Here is a 19,882-nt window from a genome sequence, read left to right as displayed (position 1 = left end):
GAGGCCAGGCATGTCCTTATTTCTGTATCATTTTATTAAGGACAAAGCTTAGTTACCAAATTCATGATCAGTCCATTCCAGATCCATCCTAGAGCAGTCCCCTCATAGCTGTCCCCGACCTCATCTGGAACCTGGCTACAGATCTCACTCTGACTGACTGGATTCTCGACTGACCTCTCTGACTGGATTCTGTGGATTCTCACTGGATTCTCTGGATCTCCGCACATTTGAGACCCTCTTTATAATTCTCCCCAAATAGTGCATGTAGGGTGTGCACCCCAACGCCCTTGTATGTGTGTACGCACGTGCATGTGCGTCCCCAGACCACCGCATACTAAGTAGATGGTCACTTCTATAGATTATTAACACAATGGTATCCACGGTTCAATACAATAGCCTTTACAATTTCATAGCAGACCTTTTCAACTGATCACATAGGCCCTCCTTGGAATGTGTCTGTGGGCCAGCTAATATCAAGCCTCTCAGAGCTCACATGCAGAAACTCAGTCAGTGCAGGTTTGTCCTGCATAAACAGTATATGACATTATACAACATTATATGGATATTTCATCGTAATGTGGCTCTGTAATATACGACATTACCACGGGCTGGCTGACAGTGTGTGTGTGTGTGTGTGTGTGTGTGTGTGTGTGTGTGTGTGTGTGTGTGTGTGTGTGTGTGTGCGTGCGCTACTACAGGCTGGGGCTGCTGCTCCTCTTGCTGCAAACATGACACGGTTAGAAAAAAAGAGAGCGGTCGTCGGTCCATGCGTGACTAATTATTTGAAATAAAACCTTTTTTCTGTCCACACACAGTCCTATATGACAGTCACATGACATAGCCTACCTTTTCACTTCACTCGAGTGACTAGTCGTTTTGTTTGTGAGCGGATCTGCACGAAACTAGCCTACATGTGTTCAGTTTGTTTTTGTTTGGTTCCATTGTGTGTATAATTCGACTGCGTTGAGCGGTGGTGCAGCCGATCTACAAACTCACAACGCGTCGCGCTGCGACGCATTGTGAGCTTGTAGATCTGCTCTAATTCTGCACGGCAGATGGGGGAACAGGGGGCCCCACGACGGGACGGTCGGGCGTCGCTTAACGGGAGGATGAAGTGACGCCAGTTTGGAGGAGGAGGCGACGCGTGGCCGTCGGAGGCTCCCCTCGGGGGCTGCCCGGCCCCAAACCGACCGTAGCTTATCAACTTCGACGGAACGACATGTTTTCAGAGAGAACTCTCGGGGCCTCTAGCCGTCGTGCGTAGCGCTAATAACCGCCCCTGCCTATTTTATCTCCGACTCTGAAATGGAAAGTGTTTCTTTTTTTTCTTCCAAAAAAAACAAAAAACGCTGCCTAGCGCGAGGCCCTGTGTGGCGGCACCATTCGCACCCTAAATGCGGCCCTGAATACCAGTTGTCTTGTCTGAAGTTGTAACTAAGACAGTTTTTCTTTAATTTACACTAAAAGCACTGTAGTGTAGTCCAGTGTTTTTCTTTATAGTTGACAAATGTATGTGAACATGTTGCTCTGTAAAGTTTTAAACCAAATTAAGGAAGCATTTTGACTAGCACAACTGTCACTGAATGGAAAATAGGTTACTTACTTTTATTTCAACATATTGAGACTTAAAAACTGGACTTGCAATACATATATTGAAGTTGAAGTTTATTTCTCCCTCAAATGGCAAAGGTTATTATGTCTAAGTTGTAAGTAGGCCTACCTGTCTATGCTGTTCTACTCTATGCACCTGGCTTGTGAAACCTGCTCCCAAAAACAATCCAAATTCTTTGACATATTACAACTTTTTTACGCAAATAGTTACTTTTCCTAGTAACTAGTTACTTTTACAATAGAGTAATTCAGTTACTAACTCAGTTACTTTTTTGGAGAAGTAACTAGTAACTATAACTAATTACTTTTTTAAAGTAACGCGCCCAACACTGGTCCTGAGAGACAGTCAATGGGGAAGATTGCTGATGAGATGTTGGCGACACTAAGGCCCAATTTACACTGGCAGACAAATCTAGCCTGAATCAGATCTGTGCCACATCGAGAGTGAAATCCGATTAGTTTAAATGAGTCCAACATGTCACATGACTCATTTAAACAAATCAAATTCCAATCTGGATGTGGCTCAGATCTGATTCAGGCTGCCAGTGTGAATGGGGCCTTAGAGGCTCCAGGCGCTGTGGGCGGCTGGGTCTGGCTCCTCCTTCATCTGACCAGAAGTGCAGAATCCTTCTGTGCGTTGCGTCGTCGTTGCTGTTGTTAACGCTGGACAGCACACATCTCAGCCACTCAAGGCAGATTTTAAACCCTCCTTGCAGGTTCTACTGTATACCATACTGTAGTTTGTTATTTCGTTTACGGTAGTTTTGAAACTTTTGTTACTTTTCAATTAGTGTAGGCAAAATCTAAGCCTTTGCTTAGATTCCCCCACCCCTTTTTTCAGTTTGTCCCATGTTTTCAGTACTGTAAAACCAATGCTTAGGATGGATGGATGGATGGATGGATGGATGGATGGATGCGTCAAATTAACCTTTTATTTGACCTTTCTTTGTGTCTCCAGGTGTTCCTGGAGTGCTTCCAGAACGCCAATCATGTACCCAGAAATCAACACTTTCCTCCGCCTCCTTCATACGCGTCGCATCTCCAGCTTCCTCGTCACCAACGCACAGTTCCCCGAGGAAATCAGGTAGGGGCAGCACAACACTCTAGTCTTAACTGCCCATGTTCACAGTTCCCCGAGGAAATCAGGTAGGGGCGCACAACACTCTAGTCTTAACTGCCCATGACGGAGATCTCCATCTTTTAATGCTTTATATTTGTTTGATATCGGCCAGCGCTACACTGCCGTCTATGAGTGTCTATAGGCCTATTTCACAGCATTTCCCCGCCCCCTTTCCACGCCCCCTTTTGGAGCTAGTGGTGTTATTTTTTCTGCGGTCCATAGACTTCCATGTTAAAAGAGGTATTTTCACAAGCCACAAACTACTGTTTTGTAAAGGTAAGGTTTATTCTACTTATTTGAGTTGTTATACCATTGTGTTTTCTTCATATTATTATCGGTCTTTGACATTATAACATTAGGAAATGTACTTAGATTCTCCAGAGAAAAAAAGTGTAAATGCTAATGGTTAAATTTAATGACACCACTAGCTCCGGAAGGGGGCGTGGAAAGGGGGCTGTGAGATAGGCCTATTGCACAACATTCAAAACCAGAAGTCGTTGAAGTGAGGGAGCCCAAATCTTCTCCCACCGATTTCTCTTAATCTAAATCACAGATTACGATTCTAATCAAAGCACGCGTTTTTGACGGCCCATCGCAGTCCCGTCGCTAGTCGCAGTAAAATAATTCATGCCTTGGGTGGTCGGCGATCATCGCATGATGGATTTCGTTAACCGTTATGCTACTTATTTACAGTTATTTACTTAACTGATTACCTCACAAAGGTGAGCAACTCCCACAGCCACAACACTAGAGGGAGCATAACTAATGATCTGGTGCCACCCACATTTAGAACAAATATGGGTAAATTCACTTTTCACAGCACTGCCACTCAGGTGTGGAATGCCCCGCCCCCTTCCCTCAAAACAAACAAATCACTGGCTTCCATTAAAACCCGTCTGAAAATTCACCCTTCCTATCATAGTCTGGAAGGACTGTAGGTGTGTGGTAATGCATTCACCAAAATTGAATAGCAAGTTGTCATCGACAGATTATAATGGCAGCATGCAAAAACATTCAGAGCCGATTGGTTCAGCGGTTTGCAACATTAGGCAAACCGCACACACAGGGTGAAAAACAGAACCTCACCCATATTCAGCTCTTATATATATTTATATATTTGAGATATTAAAATAGATAATGGTGCAGGAAAACATATCTTCAAAGGACACTAGTTACATACACGGTAGAGCTTTATTAGTTGTCTTTGCTTAATTTGAATTGCTGAATATTGTGACTGTGCACCCAACTATTGTGCACTCAATCTTCAAAGCCGGTCTGTACAGAGCCTTACAGGCTCACAAATAACATTGCAAATCATCACACAGCTGTGTGGCTGTGCCTGTTACCAATTTCTCCTTCTGTCTCTCTGTGTCTGACTGCTATTCAGAACAGGCGTACGTAGGTCCTTGAAGTATATCCTCTTGTGCACCGTATGAAAAATACATAACTAAAAAGCCATTCTAGCCTTGTAGGGCTTTGTGTGCACTGATGTGAAACCTTCAAAGACACAGAAGCACGCGTGCTTTTATTTTGTGTGCTGCACAATGAGAAGAGAAGAGAGTTCTGCATCCTTTGTGGGAGGGAAGTCGCGACTCTTTTTGATACAGAGACAGTCATGGCGGCAAGACTAACTGTTCAGGAGAGGAGAAAAACTGATTTTCTTTTTTTATGCAAAATGAGTTAATAGCACAGGCAGACTCTTCAAATCTATTCTTCACAGAGCATGTCTGAAATAAATGTCAGAGCTGAAATCGACATGTAAATATGAAATAAATGCTTAAACATGCTCTAGGTGTAATGTTAGAGTCCACAGAAGTGAACCTTTCACAAGCCTGTTTTCTCAACTTGCTGTTTTCTGCAAGACATTACTCTATAAGCCATATCTCCAAAACTGGTGGGTCAAACTGAACAACCAATGTCAATTTGAAGCTATGATTCCCTCTTTCATATGACATGAACAAACGATTTTATTTTCCCCTCAATGACTTAGCCTCGGTCAGAAGCGGTCACTAATGTATTTTTTTGTGCCCCACACAGTCACTGTAATTACAGCAACACGTCATTCAAACACTTTATGAAGACAAAACAAAAAAATATCTGTTTGACCACAAATGTTCATGCACACATTTGTGTCGCCCAATTCGACTGGGGCTTGTGAACAGCCATATACTGCGTGGAACTAGTAATTTCTCATATTGTCCTTTCACCTTTTTGTCTAGCTCCTTGAACATAATTTATGCTGAGCTTATCAAGACAAGGAAAGCACGGCACAATGTGCTTTACATGCAGAATAATGAGTAGGCTTGTAGTCACACACCCTGAATAAGAACTACATGGGTCGAAAGTCGAAACCGGTCAACGTCCTTAGAATTACTTTTTGGAAAGTTTTTATTTTGCTAGAACGAAAATAACATTGCCTGGATGCAACTGGGACGTATCCTCAGTGATGTATCCCAAGGTCATCGGGGTTTCGGGTCTCTCGAACATCATACCCCTCACTCGGGTGACCCAGCCGGGGTGATCAAGTCCCGACTTACGTCCCAGTAGCTACCCTCGATCAGACCACTAGGGAAAGACAGGGCCGCACAATCCGTTGGGACCACTCCGGAACTACTATGCCGGGACTGAGAGGTACAATTCTGGTATGTGGAGGGACTAGGCTCTGTGGGTTGCCTCCTGTCCGGGCCCCTCCTACATCCACTCCTGCTCTCACCAGGAGTACCGCCAGGACCTGTGCGTTGCACCAGACTCCCAGCACCAGACACTTCATTCAGGAGTGGTGGATTCTTGAGCCGCAGTGGTTCTGCAGGCTCCACCGCTGGGCAGCGGTAGTACTGCAGACTCCACTTGCGGCTCGAATGGCCCTCCTAAAGGCCTCATCGAAGGCCTACATTATGCCCTAAGACAGGGGTTCTCAACGTTTTTGGCTGGGGACCCCCGGAAATGCTTTGGCCATGTCTCACGACCCCCGCCCCCCCTCCCCACCACCAATACAAACTGACTGCAAAACTAACCTTAATAATACTGAAACCAGATATAATCATTAAGGAAAGTTTATGCATGCACCACGTACTATGTAAACTCTTAATTTCCATTTTCCAGGCATTCAGTTACAAAAAATAAAAATACATCGTACTCGTCTTAAGTGTGCTTGGAGTTAGCTTAAGTCCTTCCTCGTAATCTAGGAGGCATTTAAAAAGAAAAATAGGAGATGGAAAAACTAAAAGAGGCATTGGAAAATTCCAAGTCAAATCGCAATTATGTTTTTACTTATGTTAGACTTAATATCTTCTTTTTTAACCCCTGGATTAAATCTTCCTGTAATGTATCATACGTTCCATTATTAAATATCTGTAAATGTGTTATTTGTTAATACAAATGAAGTCACATTTAAAAACAGCCAACCAAAGTGATGTACAGAATGAGAAAAAACGAAATAAAAACACATTACACAAAGCAACAAATAGAATAAATAGGCATCAAGTAAATAAAAAACAGGAAGACAGTGAGAACCTAAGTATAGTTAAAGGTGTCAAAAGACGATCCCGGGGGAGAATGAGTTAAAATCAATTCTGTATTTTTTGCCGGTGGAAGCAGGCCAAGATGGAGGGAGTAATGTGATCCCACTTTCTGGTGCCATGAAAGGCCAAGGAGTCGCTATGTTCTCTGATATCCACGTGGCTTTCAGGTCCATCATGCTGTGTTGCTTAATTTATACGTGCTCACCGAAAATAGCCAATCTACAAGCACACAATGTCTCACGACGCAGGCTTTTGACCTATAATCTGAGCACATGCTTCGAAACCTCATGGTTGGTCATGTCTGCCTGCTGCGTCACAATTAGTGATGCACTGAATATTCGTCCGCAGAAAATATTCAGCAGAAAATGGCAAAAAAAAAAATGCATCGGCTGATTCGGTTTCGGCCCGAATAGGCGGCAAATATCACTGAATAGTGTATGCAATTAATGCATTCAAAAGAGCTGAATAAATGTTTTATGGACCCATAATAGTGATTATTATTTAAGTTAAGTTTTGCCATAACAATTTATTTTGCCATAAATCAGGTAGCTTTAAGGTAGGGCCATGACAGCAATGGTAGGAAAAAAATATATATAATATTAATCATATTCGTATATTCGGTTTTCGGCCAACTGTTTCCTATATTCGGTATTCGGTTTCGGCCAAGAATTTCCCTTTCGGTGCATCCCTAGTCACAATGGGCCTCATGCGCCAATAAGTTCCTAACTTTTCCTCTTACATTTTGTTTGTTTGGGTTGGGTTGTGAACTCTAAACCAGTGGTTCTCAAACATTTTCATGTCAAGGACCCCCAAATTGACATGCATTCTGCAGACCCCCATATGAAAATATTTTCTGCTAGGGAAATGTTTTGAAGATTTATCAAAATGTTTCGAAAATAGCCGATCTACAAGCTCAAAATGGGCAGTAATGGGACGCGTTTGTGAGCTTGTAGATTGGCTATTTTCAAAGTATAAAATGGGATTAAAGTGGTAAATGTTCCATATTTTGCTGTGGACTGCCTGGAACTTCCTCAAGGACCCCTTGAGGTCCTCAGACCAAACTTTGAGCATCATGCAAATGGCGCTGTTTTTCCTTTATGTTTTCAGATTGCACTTAAGAACGAAAAAGGCACCCTAAGAGTGCTCCACAGTGTGCGTAGATTCTGTTCTTACCTACGAACAAATCACAGCTAAGAAAAGATTGAGGGATCCCAAAAACTTCCTAAGTGGGTCTAAGAACAAGTTTCCTCTTAAGAACTTCTTAAGAATGGTTGGCGCATGAGGCCCAGTGTCTTTGGCTGCCTCAGCTGTCATATGCCGACTGTCCCTGGGCCACCAGAATACAGGCAAAGGCACGGAACAGCAGCCATGGATCCATCATCTTGATACTGTCAGGGACCAGCTGTCTGAATTTATTGAGTCTGACGCCCCAGACATTACTTTGATTGGAAACTCTTCAAGTCTTCACACTTGTGATAAGGAGTTGTGTGTGTGTGTGTGTGTGTGTGTGTGTGTGTGTGTGTGTGTGTGTGTGTGTGTGTGTGTGTGTGTGTGTGTGTGTGTGTGTGTGTGTGTGCGTGCGTGCGTGTGTGCATGCGTGTGCGTGTGGAAACAAAGTGCAGATTTGGGGGATTTTACTTGTAATAGTAGTCGAATATGTGATTATTCGCTGGTGAAATATCATATTTTTTGACATCTTTTCTTTCACCCAGAAAACCTTTTTAGTTATGGGCCGTTGAATAAAGCTTGTTTCGACCAAAAGCGCAATCTGAGAAAATAATCTGAGATGAATGTATTTTTGTGTGAATCTGTTTACATTGAGGCAGATGGAGACAGGGTTTTCACTTCCGGTTAATTTCTGGTTGTATCCATCACCTATAGTCAATGTGTTGAGAGAGCAGCTAGCCTTTAAACCACTGAAGTCTTCTCCTTAACGTGTTGAGGTGCAACAATGTTAGGTTAAGTTCACCCAGAACTCAGGTTAGTATAACCTCTCGAGCAAGGCCACATTTAGGTTCTGAGAACCTTATCTGAAACAAAGTTGTAGCATATGGAAAATAAAAAGAGTCCTGAACATGTGAAATGTGCTACAGGCACTGACATGTCATGTCAAAATGTTTTCCTGTTCATGTCGATTATTTCCTTGCTTATACAGTAGTTACGATGTGTCTTAACTCATCCACCGCTAAATGGCAGTAGCAATAGTTCAGCACAGGCCACCATAGATTTGTTCTATTTTTTTAGAACGAGATAAGATGTGTCTTACTCTTAATACTTTCAGCGCCATTGCCGACACTTAAAAAGTCAATTGAAGCCTAATTTTGATAGTGACGCTTAACGCCATTGCCGACGGCCTTCGGCAATTGCGCTTTTATGGCGCGTTCGATTGCTCGAGCCAGAATGCTACTCACGTTAGCCGGTTAGCTAGCTATGTTGTTAGCACAGCACTGGATCTTAGATAGAATCCATTCTATCAATTTATTTCAATCGCCTGTATCTCCTATTCCTTGTCCCAGATGGCATTTTGGTCAAAACAGCGTTTCTTTGACGGCACAGATCTGACGATGTAGAGCTCTCCAGAGCTCCGGTCTGGCTTCAGATTGTAAACAAGGCCTGTCCGCTCCGTATAGCTTCCAAGGTTATGACTACTGCTCATGGACCGGAAATGGCGGCTTTTCAAAATAAGAGCTCAAATTTAAAAAATGCTGGCGTGAATTAGATCCTATTTTTTCAATAAATGCCAGCGTTCTAAGTTTAAGTCATGATTATAATGTTATCAATTTAAGCCCCTTTTAAAATAAGTTAAAAACGTCTTTGGCCTGGAGGCACTTTGTGAAAAAGAAGTCAAATAAGTACTTGGCCTAGAATTAATGAGATCTCTATTGGAAGAGCCACCCATCGACTTCTCTAACCTTCCCTGTGTTTCTTCACTAGTCCGATCCAGAAGAACACAGTTTTCCGCTAGGGACACATTACATCAGTAAGCCGGAACTGGGGATGGCAATGAAGGACCCGGGTTGTCTGGCGGTGGCATTGTGAAATCCATGATCTCGACCGCGGTCGAAAAATGATGAGGACGGTGTCTTAACTGCATTCTTACTGAGATGTTAAAGCAAAGTCCTTGTTTCCTTTAGGACGTTGGTGCCGGTCACCCAGCTATACGTGAGTGTGGATGCCAGCACCAAGGACAGCCTGAAAAAGATCGACCGGCCACTCTTCAAGGACTTCTGGCCACGGTTCCTGGGCAGCCTGAAGGCTCTGGGGGAGAAGGTTAGTCCACCTCACATCACAGTCACTCCTGTTAGAAAACTGGAGCTAGTGTTAGTAGTAGTGCTTGAAATACATAATTATGTCCATTAAGTCCAGTCTGGTCTTATGTGCTTGAGTTGAGTGCACGAACATCGCCATCTGGTGGCTGAATTTACAGAGAAAAAAAACAATTGCCTAGATGATGTCACTGGTGGACGGGTTTCTGAACTGCCCACAGCCCCCTATGAGACACAGACTGAGTAGAGAAAAATGGTGGTATTTTATCATGAACATTAGTGAGGACCAATTATATGAAGATAGGTTGAAAAGTGGTATGGTTGGAATGAGGCACAGGTTGTAATATATTTGATGTTATTTTGATTACCAAATGCTGTGATGTAGAACAGTGTTTCCCAACCTTTTTTGTCCCAGGGCACACTTTTCATAGCCTAAAAATCTCGGGGCACACCTAGATATACGGGGGGTGTATGTGTGTGAGTGTATATATACATTTACTATATATTTATATATATATATATATATATATATATATATATATAGTAAAACGTCTTTGATACCAAACACATTATACTTTTGACAGAGTAAAACTTATTTAAACACACATGACAGCACTCATCAAATAACTTTAAAGAGAAAGAAAAGGACAGACAGTGCCTCAGTTTCATCAATTTATTTTTGAAAACTCATATACAAAATATAGCACACACATGTTCAATTTGTCAATGCAAAGTAATACTTCTAAATAAAAAAAGGAGTTGTAAAAACAAGAACAAAAATCTTTTGCCACAATACAATGGTCTTAAACTTGAGCACTTTTGTACAAAAAAAAAGTTGGCAAGTTCTGTCTTAGTGTGAACCTTGAGCTTGTTTTCCTGAACAAAGAGTTTTTATCCTGGCTGAGACACTGGACAAACTGACACGGAGCTCCTCATCAACTGCTCTCAGGCTCTCTCTGCGTTTGTTTTTTATGCAAGTCAGGCTTGAAAAGCTAAGCTCACACAGGTGGGTTGTGGAAAAGGGGAGCAGCACTGCCATTGCTCTGTCTGTGATGGCTGGATATTCTTTGCCAACAGCCAACCAAAACCTGTCCAGGCTTAGCTCTATTGAATTTCCTTTTCCATTCATAGTCCCCCTGTATGTCCAATAACTGTCCAATGGGTCACGGACCCAGTCAAAGTCTTCGGCGGAAACTGGGGGCAAATAAATTGCAAATTTGTCCTCGAGAGTTTCCAGATGCTCAGAAATGACCCCACACAATTCACGATTGTTTTTGTATCCAGCGTTGCTGCAAGGAAACATGTCTAGCTTTCCCTTGCTTGCAGCCTGCCGCCAGATGGCGAGTTTTTTCCGAAATGTGTTCAGTTTTGTCGTGCTTGTAAGAATATTCTCATTTCGCCCTTGCATTTTCCTGTTCAGTTCATTCAGATGGATAAAAATATCCGCCATGTATGCTAGTCTTGCACACCAGTACTCATTTGCAAACAGTTCGGCATATTTGGATTGCTCAGCGGACAGAAAGCACTTTAATTCCTCCCTCAGTTCATATACACGCGACAAAACTTTTCCTCTGGAAAGCCATCGAACTTCGGTGTGCAACAGCAGAGTTTGATGTTCCGCCTCCATTTCCTCGCACAGTGTGGCAAACAGCCGGCTTTTCAGTGGTCTCGCTTTAAAGTTAACGACGCTTACTGCATCATCCAACAAAACTGACAGGTCTTTTGGTAAAGTCTTTGCAACCAGCGCCTCACGGTGTAAAAAACAGTGTGTAGCCATGACGTCAGGATTAATCTCTTTCACTCGGCTAACAAATCCCTTGTATCGCCCGGTCATAGCTGCCGCTCCATCAGTGCACACACTGACACAGTCTTCCCAGCTTAAATTCCATTTCTCCAAATATTCCGGAAAACTTCCTCTCCTGTTTTATTTCCAGGCAGTTGTTTGCAAAACAGGTAATTCTCTCTGATGAAGTCACCATCCGCGTCAGAATCAATGAATCTCACGTTTGCCAACAGCTGTGCGTGTCCACTTATATCTGTTGATTCATCCACTTGCAGTGCAAATTTTCCACTCGTCATAATTTTGTGTATGACAACACTCTCTATGTCTGCAGACATGTCTTCAATGCGTCGGCCAATTGTGTTTTTTGAGAGTGGCACATTTGCTAATTCCTTTGCAGCATCTGGTGGCACCAAGCCCACATCACCTGCAAATTTGAATGAATTGGCTATTACTGTTTCTGCCAATGTATGAGGCATTTTTAACTTTGCCAACATCTCTGCGATTTGGTAGCTTAATTCCAGACCTTTTTCAGAAGTATTTGTGGTACTGCGTATCAAGAGACTTGCCTGCTTCGCTGTGTCTTTCTCCTTTTTTTCTTTCAAACCCACGAAGGGGCCGCTGGCTGTGCCGTCGTCAGATGCAGGTGACCTGGCGGCGCTGTGTGTGCTGCTGTCGGGTTCTGGTGGTGTCTTTCTGGAGGGAGCGAAATGTAGCGTCTTCTGGATGCATCTCTTTTTGGCTGCTGGTTCCATCTTGTAGTAGCTGTACAATGTGAGTGAGTGCCAAGCTAGTCTGTGCCACATTTATACAGTAAAGTTGCCAGTCGAGTACAGGTGAAGGCCCCATGTACACAAAGACATACATTAGCATTAACATTCCTATGGCCGATGGTCGTTAGAGTCTATTGTCCCGTTGTTGTTGTTGTTGGACGTCTAATTAGACGTGTGACAACGACGCAACAATAGGAATCCTGCAGCTCAGTAGCTATAGAGAGTATGCGCATGCTTAAAGTGAATGGCAAATTGAGTGGCAAAGCAACAGGCAAAGTGAGTTTAACATTGTTTAATGTTGTTTAATGCAATCAGATAAGACTTTCCTGTGTGGATGTATGGGCTGTCAAGGCCAGAAAGTAGTTTTTTGCCACTCAGTAGGCGTTCCTGCATAACTTCCTGGTTTGATGATGATGTCACACGCATACCCTCTATTGCTTTCGGGGGAGGGTTAGTGTTACTTTCGGTCAAATCAGGCTGCACACCTGGACACATCAAACGGCACACAGGTTGGGAAACACTGATGTAGAATATGTGTCACTAGTGGATAATGAGTGACTTTCGGTTGTATGTGGGTTGTTTTATGATGCTTGGATTAGGTCATGCTTTGGATATATATTGCTTTGGTCCAGGTAAAATATATTATTTTATAGTTCTTTCATGGACCATATTCACACAGTGGCCATTGTGTTTGGTCATACACCACCGTATTGGGATGACATTTACAAAAAAAAGACCAGAACTGAGAACGTAAAATTATCCTGTATGTTCTTCATTTGGAGAAAAAAACGATTGTGAAACGAATTGTTCCGGTCAGAGGATGCCTCCCTTGTCTAAGTGTACTGTTTGTTTCTTTTTGTAAGCTGCAAAGCTTCTCCGTCAACTTGGCTAATATAAACAGACTGAACCTGTCAGTCACCTGTGACACACCACCTGAGGCCCTCTTATACCTCCCATCGCATTAATATTGATGTTGAAACACATCACTTCAAATTACATAACAGTCGTGTTTCGCTGCGATGTGATTTTGGAATCCATGCTTGTAAAAGGCTACAGTATTCGTTGTAGCTGATATCGACAGAAGCATTTGGGTAGCATCAGAAGCACTTCTGATACTGATATTGGTGTCGGAGCTGCCATTCTCATTGTCATTGTCTCAAGTAATTGTTCTGTATTTGACTCTTTTTACAGCATCACTGTAAACAAAAGCTGTTGTGTTCACAGAGCACAACATTATTATATTATAATATAATTGCATAAGGATATTTCCCTGCCTCCTATCCGCCTGTGAACAGCTAATCTCCGGCACCATTGGCCCGATCGACGTAAAACTGTGCACACACACTCCCGGGATGGCCCACATTTTTTCACATCGGCATGTTGTAGCACCACCAGGAGACATTTTTTGATATTACTCCTACAGATTTTGTCCAAACATCACGCAAATCAGTACACAGTATCTCTATATAGCCATGTGAACAACACAGTTGTCATTGTCTTGCCCAGCAGTACCAATGTTTTATTATTTAGTCATAGTCTCTTGAATAGTTTTTGTCACATTTTAGTCATCTGGAATGTTTTAGTGTTAGTCTAGTTTTAGTCGACTAAATATCATAACAGTCGACTCATTCTATGGTTGATTTAGTCAACTAAAACGTAGGGCCTTGATGCCGTCGTAATGACTGATTTTACACTTGCTGAAAATAGCAGATCTACATACTTGTAGCTTGTAGATCTGCTATTTTCAGCATGCAACCAAGTGTAATGTATGACTTGTGTCTTTTACTTAGTACTGGATCTCTTGTCCACTATAGTCCCTTCCTAACATTTTAGTCTAGTTTTATTTGTTGACGAAATTGTCAGTATATTTAGTCTTAGTTTTAGTCACCATAGCTTAGTTTTAATGTAGTTTCCATTTAGTCAGTGAAAAAAGGTAGTCAACAAACATCTTTCGTCATAGTTTGACAAAATCAACACTGTTGTGGCGCATAGCTCAGAGCCATTAACATAATAAAGATACATACGTCCGATCGTCAGTGTCTGTAGGACAAATGTTATAAATATGTACGTTCGTTCGTCTGTCCGTCCATTCGTCCGTCAAGCTGTAATCATTTTGACGTTTTCCTTCAGACCAAGTAATCCATTTGGTTAGTGGATCTAATTCTGTGACCTGTGTCCTCAATTCATCCTACTTTATTTTTTGCAGCCATTTACCTCCAAGGTATTATATATCCCATGTGTTGGCAGAAGGTATGAGCATTAACACCGCCTGCTTTCTGCCCAACAGGCAACGCGTGTAAATCGATTCTCCACGTTATCCTATTTCCTCGAAAGCTAAGCCAAAGGGAGTGAAAAAACGCACACAGGCGCATCAGGGCTTAACAACCTTGAAAAAAAAGGAGTGGGCTGTGAAAACCTTTCAGAGGTAGCTTATTTCATTGCCATATGTATGTAATGAGCTTGTTACCTCCTGTCTAATGCATTGGACAATGTAAAACAATGGACAAATTCATTAGCACTCAACAAGAGTTGTTTTGACTTGGCATCTCAAGGTAAATCACAGTTAAGCCATTAAGACCTGGAACGCATCTGTGTCACCTTAGCGTTTAACAAGATTAACAATTATTTTATACTTATACTATTACTATTATATTATAGCAGATATATATAGACTGTGGCTCAAGAGGTAGAGCAGGTCGTCCAATGATCCATGGGTCGGCGGTTCGAATCCCGGCTCCTCCTGGCTACATGTTGCCCAAGTGTCCTTGGGCAAGACACTGAACCCCAAATTGCCCCCGATGTGCTGGTTGGTACCTTGCATGGCTTCCGCCGCAATCAGTGTATGAATGTGTGTGTGAATGGGTGAATGTAATGCACAATCTATGTAAAGCCTTGGTTAAATGCACCATTTACCATTTTATACAAGCTTGTAGATCTGCTATTTCTTAACTCAAATATTTGCTTCTAAGGGGGGGGGGGGGGGGGGGTCACTGGAACAAAATATTTTCACATGTGGCCAAATACAGATCATTCTGGGGGTCCTTGACATGAAAGGGTTTGAGCTCCACTGATATTTTAATGCATCGTTGAATTGTATAGTAGAGCATGCTTGATACACCTCCCTGTCTCCACTGTTCAGCAGGGGAAGGAAGGGGTTCATCAGGATATCTTCAATCTTCCTCCTTATTTTCCCCACCGTCCGTCACCACCTCCAGAATGTTCAGTTTAAGTCAAATTTACTAGTTTGTTCAGTATAAATGTCCCTCTCCTTGTGTTGATGTTGACCCCCAGCAGACCACCGCAATTGAGACACTAAGATCTTGAACACATATGTATCGCTTTAGCTTTCAACCACTTTAACCATTATTTTAAACTTTAGCTGTTAACCCTTAGACAGATTACTACTGGAAAACACGTGGAGTTTTGCATTAGTCTTTTCTGCCCTGTACGTGATTTTCCGTAGTTCTCTTTTTTTATTAATACCAATATATTAATTCGGTCCGCACCTCTGTATATAGTATTGAGCATAAATATCAACTACATTTCCCAGAATTCCCGTGTCACGTGACACACGTGTATGCTTTCCTATTGGAAACTGACGCCCAGCCCCCAGTGAACAGGGGGGTTGGTTGACTCCTCCGAGGTGGGCACTGGAGGAAGAGTTTTTCAGCCAGGTTTGCAGTCGCCGCAAAAAAAACAATCTGAAAAATGATCCATCCGTGTCCAGTGGCATTCTCCAGTCCCAGACCGTTGGCCGGGCTGCAACATCCACCCTCGCGGATTACACGTGTGCAATGTTTTTTCTTCTCCCCACCGGAGTTACCACCAAGGCTGATGCCTTCGCTAAAAGGTAATTTTATTGTATTCGAAAATGCCCTAATATGACATGTCTAGTAAGACGATCCCTATATTTGGCCCGAGCCGACCTAGTGCTGATATCAGATAGATGTGGTAGAACCATATATGGATAGATCTAACTGGTTTAGTCATCGTGACATGCATAGTCGGAGAATATATAACAAGGGTCGGTACTATAGGTGATCGACGTAGCTAACAAAAACATCTGATCAAGTGAATGTATTGTACTGTGTCTTTGTGGGCCGAATCGTGGCATCGTGGCATACAAATAGATGTTTGTATAATTAGTATCACGATAAAATAATATGGCGACGTTAGAATGACACCACCAATGAGTGATCGCGTGTAATGTAGCTGCCCAGCGTATATCCAGCACCATCACGTCACCACATTCCACTGGCTGTTGGCTAGTAGTAGTTGCTAACAAACACTGCACAAATGGTACTGGCTATTGGCCGGGCCACAAGCCCGGGCAATAGCCAGTACCAATGTTGCTGGATGATTGCGACGCAATGGTGCTGGATATACCCTGGGCAGCTAGCTACATTACCACCGATCACTCATTGGTGTTTCATTCTAACGTTGCCATATTATTTTATCGTGATACTACTTATACAAGCATCTATTTGTATTTGTCATGCCACGACTCGGCCCACAAAGACACTGCACAATAAAATCATTGATCGCCAGCAGCCGGGTAAAACGCCATGTAATAGTAGCGTGCACTGACTACAGCTAAAATGTTTATTTCTTTTTATATATTTAGAACTGGCATCAGATGAGGAGGAGGAGGAGGAGGATGAAGAGTCAAGACTGCGATGGCGTTCTCCGACACTGAACCGGATTCATTCATTCATTCATTTCAGGGGGGGGCAGTTTTTGGGTGTTTTTTTTATTTAGCCTACTCACACATAACCTGACTCCGCCAGATGGGGCAGCAGAGAGTACACTGGGTTCCCCCCTCCTGCTCCCATCTGGGAACTCTCAGGCAGACTTGATGCCCGGCCACAAAACGGCCTGGCCAATCAGCAGCAGCTAGAAGCGAAGTTGCTCACAAAACGGCCTGGCCAATCAGCAGCAGCTAGTAGAAGCTAGAAGCTGCTGCTAGAAGTTGCTAGAAGCTGCTGCTGATTGGCCAGGCCGTTTTGTGGCCGGGCATCAAGTCTGCCTGAGAGTTCCCAGATGGGAGCAGGAGGGGGGAACACAGTGTACACTCTGCTGCCCCATATGGCGGAGTCAGGTTAACTCACACACCGTCAAGGACTGGGTTTGGGGACATTTGGGAGGAGTAGCTCTGATCCATAGCTCTAAATGCGCATTTAGAGCTATGGATCAGAGCTAGGGGAGGAGTAACTGTTTTGTATGTAGGCCTATTTATTTTCTGTAATATTTATCATTTTATTATGTTAGTAGTCGTAAAAAATAAAAGACGCTTTTACAATGAGTTAGACCTGTCATGACTATTTTGTTCACTATTGTGAGGTTTATTGTATATGACTAAGCAAGTTTCAACTGTGATTTACTCTGTAACGGTAGATGGTAATAACTCAATTTCTTTTTTATAATACAGTATACATTCAAGTCTATATTTTGATACATATCATGGGCACCAAGTCATATCAAAACAATGTCCTTGGATGTGTTTTTTATCAAAACTGTGTTTCTTCATAACAGGTTTTTGAGATACATGCATGAATAGACAAGGTACTGGTAAGACTATGTAAACATGGTATATATCAAAATGTGCGTTAGAATGTCTAATTTTACCCCAAAAAAGAATTGAGTTTATATGATGTTCCAATTTCAGAGCTATGGGGACTTTTAGCTGGATAGGTCAGATTGATCATGACTGACCATGCTATTTATAGATGGCAAAATATCTACAGTGGTACATGTGAGAAACTTTTTATTTTATTTTAATTGAACTAGACAACTCACCCTTTAAAATGAGATATTGCATGGCTATGTATGCCCAGCAGAAAAAAAGTTATTTAGAAAATAAAACTTCAACCGGGCATAACTTTTTTTGGTTGTCCTAGAAACAGAAACAGTGTAAATGCAGGCTCTTTTAAATGGCTTCCAACACAAGAACTAAACATTTTATCAACTCAGTTCATTTTTTTCCTGTAAGCAGACAAGTCAAGCTTTCTCTGAAGGTCTTTCGTTGTCACACATTCACAACAGAGAATTTTCAATAAATCATTCAAAAACGCCATTCTGGCCATAGAGAAGTCTACCTACTATATAGAAATCCTTGAAACGCTCAAAGAGTTAAAATAGCAGACCTACAAGCTCATAGCACGGTACAGAGTGCTGCGATATAATCTTGTAGATCTGCTATGTTTGAAAAATCGTGAAATCTTTGACTATTATTCTTTCACATCAAACGTTTTTTAACTAATATCTTTGCTTCTGGGGGTCCCTGCCTGGAACAACATTTTGTTTCACATGGGGGTCGACGGCCAATTACATATCATTTCTGGGGTCCTTCACATGAAATAGTTGAGAACCACAGATTCTTTTTTTAAACGGTCATGATTTAGAACAGGGGTGGGCAACTTTGAAGATGGAGAGGGCCACTATATTTCCACGCTCACTCCAGAGGGCCACATGCATATTTCTGTCGTAGCAAAAAATAGCAGATCTACAATCTCAAAACGCATCACACTGCGGCACGTTTTGAGCTATTTTGCTTTTATTTCAAATGCATTTAGTTATACTTGTGTTAACTTTATGAACTTAAGTGAAGGTGAGGGCCGCATGTGGCCCCCTGGCCGCCAGTTATGTCATATATTATTATGTGACTGATTTCATCATTATATTTATCATCGTCTGTTATGTCAGATAGACGGTTCTGATGAATAGTTACCGATTTAGCAGCTGCTCTCTGTTTCTCTCCCCTCTCTCTCTCCCTCATTTGTGATAGAGAGATGGGAGAGTTGAGGTCATTTTGAAACGTAGACCATCTAAAGCAAATATGACTTTGATAGATTATCTGTGCCATCCGTGGTTATGGGCTTCGCGTCCTCACTGTTTGGGATAGCCCTCTACCATTACCAAGTTTTGCAAAAGCAGACTGCACGGTTAAGCCAGAACTGCTATTTTTGGTGGAACCACTATATTAAAGTTCAAAGTTCAAAAAATCTGAACTATCCCTTTAATAAAAGCACAGTAGGTGTCCGGTGTAATTTCTCACATGTCTCCCTGGATCTCTGCCTCAGTTTTCTGTCTCTCTACACTTTTATATAAATACGGTAACAATCAAAAGCACTATCTTCAACATGGGGGCACAGTGAGATACTGTACTGCGATGTACTGTGATCTGAACAGTATTGCATGCGTTAAACATTGTTACGTGGACTTCTCTTTAAGCTTCATTCTACATGTAAATAACTGCAGGACCTGCAGAACAGCAATGATATATAGTGGTTCATGTTTTACTTGTCAAAGTCAGAGTGATCTCCCATTCCTTTATGAGACATCAAAATACATTAAGTGAAATTCCTGTTTGCAGGCCAGAGGCCGCGTGCCGACGAATCGAAACACCAACGAATCAAGGGCGTGCGAGCGCATTTTAGGTCACTTTAGGTCCTACAGTGACCTAACAGGCTGCGCTGCAGCCAGGATGGCTGAGAGCGGCTGCTGTGCACAACATTATTATGTCACAAAGCAACATGATTATATAGGCTGTTACCTTGTTAAAAGATAATTGTGTATTAAAAAACAAAAAACGGCTGGCCCAGACCGGCCTGGACTGGACCGGCCATTCAGGAGTTGTCCTGAATTTCCCAATGGCCAGCACGTCTCTGATGACATGCTTACAGAACAAAAGGTTTAAGTAGATTGGACATCCTTTCTCTCCCCTATTAGAGGTGGAGATGATTGTCCTACTCTTAGAGGACATTTACACCTGTATTATGATATGCCACTTTTGATCACCCAGGATGCAAATA

The 19,882-nt window shown here is 42.4% G+C and overlaps 1 protein-coding gene across 1 annotated transcript in view; it reads left to right on the top strand.

Annotated features, from left to right (window-relative positions):
* Positions 1 to 728: 728 nt before the first annotated feature.
* LOC306932939 (S-adenosyl-L-methionine-dependent tRNA 4-demethylwyosine synthase TYW1-like) overlaps positions 729 to 19,882 on the top strand; it is a gene marked incomplete at its 5' end in the record, with an annotated part of 63,775 nt that continues 44,621 nt past the window's right edge. The window contains 3 exons of the mRNA XM_079514912.1: positions 729 to 736; positions 2,570 to 2,695; positions 9,387 to 9,522. Of these exons, the coding sequence (XP_079371038.1) occupies positions 729 to 736; positions 2,570 to 2,695; positions 9,387 to 9,522 (270 nt within the window). The remainder of the gene's footprint in view (positions 737 to 2,569; positions 2,696 to 9,386; positions 9,523 to 19,882) is intronic.

This window comes from Electrona antarctica (genome assembly GCF_951216825.1).
Source record: "Electrona antarctica genome assembly, chromosome: 11".
Classification (NCBI taxonomy): domain Eukaryota; kingdom Metazoa; phylum Chordata; class Actinopteri; order Myctophiformes; family Myctophidae; genus Electrona; species Electrona antarctica.
Note: the sequence above shows the minus strand (reverse complement) of the source record. Positions and strands in the feature narration are given on the sequence as shown.